Raw genomic sequence first — 11,493 nt, 5'->3', positions numbered from 1 at the left:
CTAAAAATCCTGAAAGCTGTGCTAGTATAAAAGGTGACAAACTATGCAGGATTACCAGTTTAAACACAGCTACGCTTTTAGTTCCCACACCATGTATTAACATTTTGCAGCTGTTACCTGAAAGTGCCTTTCAGAGGCAGTAAGAAAAATGAGTTGCTCAAGTACCATGAAAACCAAATTAACTTTCTCCTCACTAATGCTTTTGTGTTTATATTTGTTTAAACAAAATTTAGGACTTATGGGGCATTCTTATCAGACAAACAAGGTCCTATAGCACTGATCAACTTCATGAGTTAATCTTTTATTCTCTATACCCATCGTACAAAGTTTGCTATCCACTTGTATGGCTTCATTATATCCACAAAAAGCCTTTCTGTTAAGAATATGCCAGAACATGCATGCAAGTCAAAGGCAAATAACTGAAAACCTTGTAGCAAAGTAATGGAAGAACTCTACCAATTGAAACAAACAAACAAGGATATTAAAGTCAGCAAAACTTTTCTCGGGTACATCCCCCCAATACGTGAATTTCTTTGCCCACTGCTGCAGTTTTAAGTTGAAAAAGAGTGTACTCTTACAAGATCAAGGTGAGAACCGAGGTTTTCCATTAATAGTGCAAAGTGATTATGATTTTCACCGTAAGATTTTTTCCCCTTCATCCAGCAACTTTATGAAAATGTTTTGTTTTTTTTTCCTTGTAAATCACACTGCTTATCACGTTACAAAGGTGCCTAACAAATGAAGTACTTTTATGGTTTTCACCTCATTCACTCATTAAACCCTTTTCAACCATGTATCAGTAGTCTAATTACTTGCACTGAGTATCTGTAAAGAACTGCTAAACTCTTCTGATTTAATGCACTTACTAGCTTAAATGGACAAAGGTGTTGGTACTTTTGTATTTAGACACAAGAAGGTGTGTTACTAGATTTTGGAGCTCGACTCACAATAGGGGAATTGTCACTTTAGGTTTTAGAACGCAGCTGTTCAAGTATCTGGAAACACTGACCCATCTGACCCTCAGCTCTTTTGCCAAAGTCCCAAGGCATTAACAAACAAAAGCACACAACTACTTTCAGTTAAGTCACTACCATCATTTCCCAGTTATTTAAAAACAAAACTAGCTTTTGACAAGCTTTAATAAATTAGCATTGCTGTTAAAAAGTTTTATTTAAACTAAAGTGCAGAAACAAGCTTTTGCGCAAATTGGAAAAAAAAAAATCATCAATGCCAGTGATTTCTAAATGGACATCCTTCATTGGTGAAGTAGTAAATACAGCTTGCCTGTAACTGAGAAAAGGATTTCAGCCAGAGCAGACGTGACTTGTTGATCTGTTGTACCAAATGTCTCAGCAGGCTAAGGCCCCTCCAGTGAAGTGCTCACAACAGAAGTCGGTCTGAGCGCAGTTACACGTTTTACCAGTTCCAGGGTTTCTAATCTGTACTCTGCTAGACCTACAAATTATCAACTGTTCATTTCCTAATGAATTCTGTGGTCTCCACTTCTACAGTATCTGATATACAACTCTGCAAACAGATTACGTAAAGCTGAGTAATCACCTAGAATGTGGAAAATAATTTTCTATTTTGTAAAGTATTTCACGTTTTCTTTGGTAAAACATAGCTGAAGATGTTCAGAGCTGGAAGTAATTATTACGATCTTAAAATCAGGATCTTAACATGTTAAGAACTGATTTACCCTTGCCTCTTCTTTACAAAGAAAAACCTTCTTGCACAGCTTTCTTGTGCACTACAACTAAGCAGGAATCCTGTCCATGCAACAGCATACAGCTCAGTTTGTCATTTACTGTACCTTTCATCACAACAAAAATAAGTAATTGTTGCCACTCAAACACATCTGTTACTTGTATGAATCCCTCCAAATTAAGGTGAAACAGTATTATCTATATACTGCTAATTCAAACTATACATGGCTCTTTGAAACAGGTTACTCCAAAGTTAACTTAGCAACCACCACCACTAGAGAAGAGGACCACAAAAAGAGACCAATCGAGATGACACACTGTTTTGTGCAAGATGGCTTTATTAACACACCAGAGTTTGAAAGATTGCAGCTGGGCATCTGAATCTGAAAGGGAAAAAAAAAAAAAATTAGACATGTAGATCTGAAACTATGGCCATCTGAAGACTTAATACATTTCCACAGTTTAAAATTTGGGCTGAAAATACTAATTTTATTTCACTGGATTTAAAACTTCAATAGTCTTGCACGCAATAGTAACTTCTACATTAACATCTCTTCATTCAAAACACAGATTTCAAGTGCCAGAACTAGCAGGATAAACATTTCTACCTTGTACTATTGGTACCTATTTTCCTATTTGTCTAAAAGGATACCGGGGGGAACTGATATTTGACATACTGAGGCATTATGCATATTCAAACTTTTGCTGGAGTAATTTCATTTTCAGCACATTTCAGGGACTGTTTGCATACAAAAATGAAAGCAAAAAGCAGACTTAAGACCAGTTTCTGTACAGTTTGCTTCAGAGCTAATGAAATTCAGTATCTTGCCAATACTGAATTGTCAAAATTCTGTATCAAGTACTATGGTCTTTTTCCCCAATCTATATGAAGGAATCTGTACTGGAAGTCTCTATTATTTTTTTTATTTATTTATTACTTAAGTGGTAGTCTCAAATAAGAGATCAAGACAAATAGCAGGAAACCACCTACATATAGGGAAGAGGAATACTTGTCTTCAGATACATGGCCCTTCAGAACGACAGTACTTAAGAGTACTGCCAATACCTCATCTGAACCTACTGCTCTAGTTGCCCATTACCTCAGTAGACACAACAACATTTTTCCTACATGTAGGTTACTGCTATTTTAAATGTGCACTCTATTCAGAAGAGTAGGAAAACAGCAGGAACAGGAAGTGCAAGAGATGAGAACAATCAGTTATCTTAGCTTTACACCAGAGGTATGTTTGTTTGCAGTCCAAGCAGAACAACTAACTGCTTATAAGAGTAAAGTAAGAAACTGCAAGGTCATCTCCTGAATTAAAAGATGGAGTAAGGCCCTGATGTCTGCTACTTACATGGGATGCTGAGCTAGAAGTCCAATGAAAGACAGGAGCAACCAGCTGAATATTCCTAGTCTCTCTGCCAACATATTACTCCTCACAGGCATTTATAGCCACTGCAATAGTGAACTAGAAGCTTCCATCCTGTAGGAAGGCTCCTGAAAACTCAAGACCACCAGTATACTTCTGATGTTTGCCAGTGAAGATGGAGGAGAAAGGATCTACACCAACAAAAAAGCTGCAGGGTTTCAATGAAAAATACCAGTTTCCATCTTATGCTCAGAAGCCAGGCAGGAGCATGAAGTGAAAGCAGTTTTGCTCAATCTCAGTTATGAAGCCTCATGCACTAAGCTAAGGGAAACAAACATCTGCCACTACTGAACTTGTAACAGTCTGTGCCACCAGCAGCAAAATTTCTACAACAATGCTAGCATGAGTAACATAGCATCACCCCAGGCACCAAACATTACAGCAATTCTGCTTCTCAAAGTTATACTTCTTCCCATAGTTGACGTAAAAAGCCTTAGAAGAACACTGTCCGCAGTAAGCGGCTATTTTCCTAAAGCGGAAGTTTCCACATGCCATGTAACCGGTGCTTTACAACTCTGCTGCTTCACAGATGGAGACAACAAAACAACATGCAAGAAGCTTGGAGGAATGGAAACTGAGGAAGCAGAGTCTACAAAAAAGCTTCAAGAAAAAAAGCTGTCAGTCAAATGGAAAGATATTTCACAGATCTCCTTTAGCTCCTTGGACAGACAACAGAGCAGACCTCAATGAGCTCAACCTGCTATGCCTTGTCAGCTATAAAAACAATTTTTAAAAGGCTTTAAAAAAAAAAACAAAAAACCAAAACCAAACCACAAAAACTACTTCCCTCCCTTCAGAAAATTTAATTTCTGAGAACTCATCCAACAGCAACTGCACCTGTTTTAAGCCGTAAAGTCACATCACTACCCACTATTTTTTTTATTAATCAACCCTCTGAAAGTTAGGAATTCCAAGTAAACTGCACATCTGATTTCTAAAAAAAAAAAAACAAACAAACAAAAAAAACCAACCCAAAAAACCCAACCCAAAAACCCCCCACAAAAACCTCACAAAACCACAACAAATAAACCAACCAAAAAACCTTCTTGCCTTTGGAGGAATCAGTTTGGGGAAAATTGGGTCTTTTTTAAATTCCAGCATATCTGTCACACGAAAAGGGCATTCATCTTTGACTGGAAATAAGATATGGGTAACACGAAAGCTAGTCTAGTGTGTAAAAAAGGTGGAAAAAGCAATGGTAAGTACAAGAACTCTGAAAAAACAGTTTTGGCTTTGAGTGGCAGAGGCTTCTCATCAAAGCAGGAACAGCAGAGTGGCAACAATAGATTGTAAGACAGATTGAACTAGATACTAACTTCAAGACTCAGCTGTCACTGTCAAACTGCTTTAAGTGTTAATAAACCTTCCCATTTCTAAAGGATAGACTATTCAAATGGGCCAATTAGTCTTTCAAAATCACTATTTTGGTCATGTTAACATGAAAGCTTACACTGAATCATTTTGAAGCTTGAACAAGCTCAAAATTGCAACCATTAAAATGGTCTAAATTGATAATTTAATTTCTCCCAGTCCTAAACACGTTCTTATAGCAGACATCAGACAAACTGAAAAAACACTGTACTTGCAATCACAAGACTTTGATCATATTAAGAATTCCTTAATGAAAGCTGAAAATTTTAGCCAAGATCTCAGGCTAAGTTTTAAAACCCAAAAAGGTTTCAAAACAAGTTATTGGTAATGTTTGTACTTCCTAAATTTATCAGCTATACTGAAGATTCAATTTGTTCACAAATGTTTAAGCTTTAGTAAGACTTTAAAAATAAAATCAGAACAGTCTCCAAGTAGCTTTATACTGTAGGTACCACCCAAGCATGAGTGAATAGACATTAAACCTGAATGTTTAACCAATAATGGCAGCAGCCTACAAAGCAGAGATGGATCAGTAGGTAGTATTAACCTTTGGTAATACCTCACCATTAGTTCATTCTCCTTATGAGTCTGTTGATCTGATCTTCTCTGTTACCAGCATCCCCACCTTCCACAAAGTGGATCGTTTTCTTCTTCATTCCACCTCGAGGAGAGGATAACTTGAAGGGCCAAAGGAAGTTGTTCACAACTTTGAAGTTCTTGCCAACAGTGTAAATTTCATGGATCACATCTTCCATGCAGATGATGCCAAGCTTCCCTAAAATTCAGAAACGTTATTTTTAGAAAGGCTACAAAGCCACTGGTCAGTAACAAGCTAAAAATTATCAAGCTATTATTGTCCTATCTCCTTATTTTGATAATCTTCAGGAAGTCAGAAAGCACCTGCTCTGTCACAACACCCATGACTGACTTTTCCAATTAAAATGGATTCATTGCAGCCAACTCAACATTATTTAGTGGTTACATTTGCCAAGAGGCATCGGTTTCAGCTGCTGAGTATTTGTAGTCAGCAATGAGGAACAACAAAAAACAAACCCCGCTTAATAAATCTTAGGAAAATAGACTGTGTTCTTTGAAGAAAAGCTAGATTAAATATGCTTAAACCATAGTTATGTGTAGCTCAGGGAAATTCACTGAACTACTTACTTATGCTGTTGAATAACACAATAGCATGTTTCCTTAATGCCTTTCCAGAGTCTTCAGTGACATGTTACCTAACTGCTCATAAAATACAATGCTAAAAAGGAAAGTGATTATAGCGTAATACTTCCACCTTTAGAATCTGATTATCTATTGCACTGGAAAAGGAACAAACATGACACAGTCTAGTTTGAAGTGATACACAAATCAAGTGCTTTCATTCCTGGCATGACTGGAAGAGAAGGAGCCTCCTAGAGCAGTCTATTTCCTGACAACTGACCACCATGAGTTTCTTTTTTTTTTTTTTTACTAAATACACTAATCACTTTTACTAGATAGTTCTTCTGGCATGAAGTTTAAAAAGTGTTTACCAGACCATGAAGGTCTAAGAAACAAACAATGTCTAATATTAAGTTTGAAACTTCAAAGCTATGTACAGTAGGCTTTTTTCCTGTTGCAGTACCTTTTCATTACTGAAAGATCTACTGACCTACTAGAGGTCAAGGAGTTTACATTTAAAATTACAAATTTAAAACACTAAAATTTGTTTCTTTACACTGGTTTTCAGTACTTTGTAACAAGTTACTTCCAGCTTGCTTTGTATTAAGCTATTAAGGCAGAAGCAGAGATTATTAACCAATCACTACTATTCTCCAGAGACAAATAAGGATAGTTGTCCAGCTCTGCACTAATCATCCAAATGCAACAAGTTGTTTTCTTGTTTTAAATGAAGCAGTATTTACCAAGGCGTTTCTGAATCAGGGAATTATCAGTAAGAGCAATGCGCTGCTTGTTGATCTTGCCATAACCACGCTTGTAGATCAATTCATGCACAGACTTCAGATTGGGATAACTGAAACAGTCAATTAAAAAAAAAAAAAAAAAGAATTTTAAGTCTTTGCAAGCCACATTCCAACTTAACATCCCCAAAGGAAACTTCAATATCAATTTAAGATCATTTCAGCACGTCCCAAATGTAAATACAAAAGCAACAAAGAAGCAAATCTTACTCACACCAAGTTCTCAAGAACACTAGTACGAGAGTGTAATCGTACCCAACAAGCATTACCTTTTAAAGCACTGCCTTAATCACGTTTTCAATTCAAAGCAGAGAAAGCACACAGAAGATATAAAAAGATTTAGAACACAAGGGAAACCTGCAGGTCTAGAGTAGCAAACTGCAAAAGGCGCTCAACATTTGCACCCTGATTCAACAAAACTGGCTATTTCACTCACCCCCATGCAATATAGGGTTCAACAATCCGCAACATGTTGATAGAAGCTTTGTTGAGTTTTACAAACGTGCCATTAAAAATCTGACGCAGGCGAAGAAGCTGCAACACCTTGCGAACCTTAGGGCTGACACCATTGGTACTAGAGAACATAGGAAAAAAGCCTCAATTATCTACATCCCAGAAAACACCAAGTATCAGGTTAAAAAAACCACAATAGTATTGTTCCCATATGAAACGCATCCCTATTTTACCAGTTACACAAAGGAAGCTTAGTAAATTATTTACTATCTCCATATATTTCAGTATTAAGTTAAAACAGATCTATTTCCATGAAAAGAATTGAAATAAGCATTATACTGAAACAATTTAGAACTATCCTTGTGCTCTCCTGAACATAATTCTTCCAATCACACCTTTTGTTAGCATTCTGTAACACTTTACCAAAGGAGAGTTAAACACTTCAAACAAAGCTTAGTAGAATATGAGGGAATACCAGCACATAATTTTTATCAAGATTAAGGTGAAACAGAACAACTGTCTGCACATATGTGTAGCCTTGCCGCCTTCTTAAAAATCAGGGATTCCTAAAGACAGTAGACAGAGCCAGCGTAATGATTTTGCACTTAATTAAATAAGACTCTGGTGCAAGTACAACACACTACCAACAACTTTCCAAGCCACCAGTGGAAGGCTTGATTTTATTTATGTATGTAAGCCCTCAAAACAGACAGATAACAGGAAAGCTAATTTCAGTGCTTTTGAACATAAAATTGTTTACATCTATGTCCAATCTTACCCTCTTATCCTGATCACAAATGCCAGTTTTGGTTCTGCTGGAACGTAGTAATTGCCAGCTTTTCGGGCCATCCTGGCCATACGGATCTCCTGCCTATACATGTGCCTGTACTCCTTGTGGTAAGCTTGGGCTCTTGCATAGATGAGTTTTCTTTGTGCCTTACGGAACTGAAATAAATTGAAAATTACTTAAGATTACATTAAACCTATTAACACATGAAAATCACCTTCAAATAATGTACCATATTCTAGAACTTCCCAGAAATAACACAGATTAAAGGAACATCTGCCCGTATCATGGAGTTCAGAATCACTCTCAGTGACAGTCTAGAGAATCTGGAACTGTTACACAGCAGGGCTGCTTTACCTTTAACAATGTTATCATGCACCAAGCTTACTCTCACAAAGGCTATACTCTCTCCCTTGTAAAAGACTTACTTTAATCTTATAGACAACTGTACACTTTGCCATTAACTCTGCCTAGAACTGGTTTGGTATTGACAAAAAAACCCCCATACTTTACTCCAAAACATTAAGAAAATACCAACACACTAGACCTAAATATTGTAAACTTCTGTAACACAATACATCAGCAGTACTAGCCAATACATCAGCAGTACTAGCCAATACATCAGCAGTACTAGCCAATATTGCAACAGATATACAATTCAAGTTAAGGAGTCATGAAATATTCACCTTTTTTATAGCCAACATCTTCTTCTGACGTTTGGCTTTTATAGCTGCATAAGCCTGCCGCTTTTTCAGCAGGCTTTCCGGTACAGATGGCACCTTCTTTGCGCTAAATGAAGAGAGAAAAAAAAAAAAAAAAAACAACCAACTCTTTTAGTCGATATGAAGAAACTGGTCTTTAAAGTTACACATGACAAACATAAATGCAAACTCTTAACACAACGCGTATGCAGGCCTCACTGCCTCGAGCCAGTTCATCGAGGCACCTTCCTTGTTCCCACTGCTACGAGACCTCGATGCAGCCTGAACAGATCACCTTTTATACTAGACAAGGAAATCTGACAGACTAGCTGTTGAGCTGCACACACCCTATGTACACTACCGTAAAGACTAAGACGGCTTGAGTGACAGGAAGTTTTTACCCTAGTCTGCTACAGCCCAATGTGTAATAAAACAAAGTGTGTTTCAAGCGCATCTGTTTCAGATCAATAAACGTTCCAACAGGTACTTTAAGAGAAAAATTAGTTTAGCAGTATTCTGAAATTTATTTCACAGGACTTTAAACTTACTGAGGTTTTAAACTCATAGATGTGACAAAACTTGCAAGACCAGTGTGTACTGAGCCGGAATTACCCGAGCGAGCTCCTACCCTAAGCCCGCCCGGCTATGTCGCCTACTCAAGCCGCACACCGCTCCGCGCACCCTAGCGCGGCACTGACCGCCCGCCCGCCCTGCCGGCAGAAACTTTGCCGCCCCAGGTTCCTCGCCCACGAAAACGGCGCTTGGGGGCCAACTCTCCCTCCCCACCCGACCGAGGGCCGGCAACCCTCGGAAAGGACACGACCGGCGGCGACTGCATCCCCGCCGCGCTGGGCCCTACCCTCCCGCCACTCCCGGCCCCAGCCCACTTGAGCCCCCTCCCGCGTCGCCGGCAGCGGCCTGGCGACCGGGGAGCGGTGGGCAGCATCCCGGTGGCGGGGACACGGAGCAGGCACCGCCACAGCCGCCGATGGCGACGGATTATCGTGGGGTGGGACGGCTACTTACTCCTTCTCCGCCATGATCAGCGCCGGAAGAGAGAGGGCGGGCGCATGCGCGGGGCCGACTTAACCCGTCTGCCTGCGCAGGCAGGGCCCTGGGCGCCGGCAGGACCCCGGGTTTGGGTATCCGCGGCGGCGCCTGACCGCGGTGCGGGCGCCAGGGTGACTGGCGAGTGCCTGAGGTAAGAGCGCCCGGGAGCCGCCCTCCGCCCGGCGGGGCCGGGCCGCGCCTGGCTTGGCTGTGTCCGGGGCCGGGCGGGAGCCGCTCCTTCCTCAAACCCCGCATTCCCCGCAGGAGGCTGCGGGAGTGCTCTGCGGAGAGCCGGGGCGGCGGCGGGGCCGCCAGGCATCTCGTGTAACGCGGGGTTTCCCCCATTTCGGCCTTAAGCCCCGTATCCCGCATGGGAAGCCTATGGGGCGCTGCCTCCTGCTTGCAGCCCCGCCATTGATTCGTAACGGGGCTCCTCCTCCTCGTCCCCGGGGGGCGAAGCGCTTCCCGCAGGAGAACCCGGGGCTGCGGGGGGCCGCCTCCCTCCCTGCGGCTGGATGGAGCCCCCCCCCCCCCCCCCGCCGTCCCGTGAGGAGCACGGCTGTCAGCTGACTCGGAGGGCTGCCGCCCCCGCTGCCCTGTGCCCAGGCCCGGCTCGCCCCGAACCCGGCACCCGCAGGGCGGTTCAGCAGGACGCGCGGGGGAACGGGAGCCGCGGGCTCCGTTTCTGTCGGGTCGTGGTTTTCCTGGGTTGGGTTTCTTCTCGTTGGGTTTCTTCTCGGCTCGCCGTGCAAAAATACTGACGGCGGAGATGGGAGAAGGGAGGGGGGCTGCGGGAAGCTGTGCTGCCGGCAGAGCTGCCCATGGCAGCGCAGCAGCTTTTTATTTGGAAGGCTGCTTATAGTTGCCACCGTGGCTCTTAGGCCTGATCCTGTGAACGCCTGCCTGTGCTCTTCAAAATCACCCACCGAGGCACCGGCCCAGACACGCCACTACACACACGCGGGGAGAAGGGAAACCAGTGGAACTGGGGGCAGCAAAGAATTATCCAGCGTAAAAAGAGCGTGGGCAGCTGGGCCAGGCATGATGAACACCAAGCTCTGCATTTCCTGGCTTGCTTTGTTGCCCGTTGGCAGCACGCAGCCCTCCTTGGTGGCACTGAAGAACGTTGTTGAGAACGCTTTGGACAGGAGTTGCAGCCATATCAACGCTGATTTTTGTAAAATAGTATTACTTCACGCTAATCGTGCAATAAAACGCCTATGGTATCTGCCGAAGGAAGAGGTTGTCTGCACCTTCTCCCCAAACTTTTGAACTCGAATTTCTGCTAAATCCGAGAGGCAGCGTTCACAAAAAGTTCCAACAACTTTCCTGAAAACCGGCAGCTGCAGAGGGAAAAGCGTGCGTCATAGTGCTCTTCGGCAAATGGCTGCAGGTGGGCAGCGGGCAGCGGGATGAGTCCTGCCCACCCGCACGGGGGAAATCGCTCTGCGAGGGCAAGCTCTGCTCCCCGTCCCCCGGGGCTGGCAGGGGCCCAGGAGCGGGCTGCTCCCGGCGCTGGGTGCCGGCCAGCCGGTCGGGTGGCCGCGGGGTGCCCACCTTACAGGGAGCCGCAGTTGTCACCTCACGGAAGAAAATCTTTTCCGCATGCTGGTACTTCGGAGCTCCCACTTCGCTCGGTGGTTGGTTAGATATTAACAGCCCCTATATTTGGCTGACCGACCAAAAAAACCACAACCCATCAGGGCTTTTTGTTCAGCGGTTTCTCACAGCTCAGCAGAGAATCCCGAGGCGCGCAGGCCTCGGGGAAGCTGCGGGGACCCGGGCGGCTCCCAGCAGCTCGCCGCTTCCGTCCCTCCTTGGCCCGTGAGCACGAACCTTTAACGCCCGTTCGTGCTCTTGTAACCCACGCTCCGGCGTCGCAAGGGCCGCTGCGCGCCCGCCCTGACGCGCCGCTCCTCTCCGGCCAGCGAAGCCCGCGGGCGGGCCGGCCGGCCGCCGGCCCGCCGCGGCCGCTGCCTCAAGATGGCGCTCTGGGGGGAGGCACGCGGGGCGCTGCGCACCCTGGGACATGTA

The 11,493-nt window shown here is 43.5% G+C and overlaps 2 protein-coding genes across 3 annotated transcripts; one reads left to right on the top strand and one right to left on the bottom strand.

Annotated features, from left to right (window-relative positions):
• Positions 1-2,026: 2,026 nt before the first annotated feature.
• Positions 2,027-9,534, bottom strand: RPL7 (ribosomal protein L7). 2 transcript variants are annotated; one of them, XM_030010780.2, is made up of 7 exons: positions 9,436-9,534; positions 8,395-8,497; positions 7,700-7,866; positions 6,905-7,042; positions 6,412-6,521; positions 5,070-5,285; positions 2,027-2,089 (listed from the first exon to the last, which is right to left on the bottom strand). In XM_030010780.2, exons 1-6 carry the CDS (start codon positions 9,447-9,449, stop codon positions 5,077-5,079), a joined length of 741 nt encoding a protein of 246 aa, XP_029866640.1. In that variant the 5' UTR covers positions 9,450-9,534; the 3' UTR covers positions 2,027-2,089; positions 5,070-5,076. The 2 variants fall into 2 exon arrangements, with proteins under 2 accessions (XP_029866640.1, XP_029866639.1); XM_030010779.1 differs by having other exon boundaries at positions 5,075-5,285.
• LOC115340048 lies at positions 8,551-10,865 on the top strand. Its single transcript, XM_030010841.1, has 3 exons — positions 8,551-8,613; positions 9,096-9,610; positions 10,341-10,865. The coding sequence occupies exons 1-3, from the start codon at positions 8,551-8,553 to the stop codon at positions 10,729-10,731; spliced, it is 969 nt and encodes a 322-aa protein (XP_029866701.1). The 3' UTR covers positions 10,732-10,865.
• Positions 10,866-11,493: the final 628 nt, after the last annotated feature.

This window comes from Aquila chrysaetos, chromosome 4, assembly GCF_900496995.4.
Source record: "Aquila chrysaetos chrysaetos chromosome 4, bAquChr1.4, whole genome shotgun sequence".
Taxonomy (NCBI): Eukaryota; Metazoa; Chordata; class Aves; order Accipitriformes; family Accipitridae; genus Aquila; species Aquila chrysaetos.
Note: the sequence above shows the minus strand (reverse complement) of the source record. Positions and strands in the feature narration are given on the sequence as shown.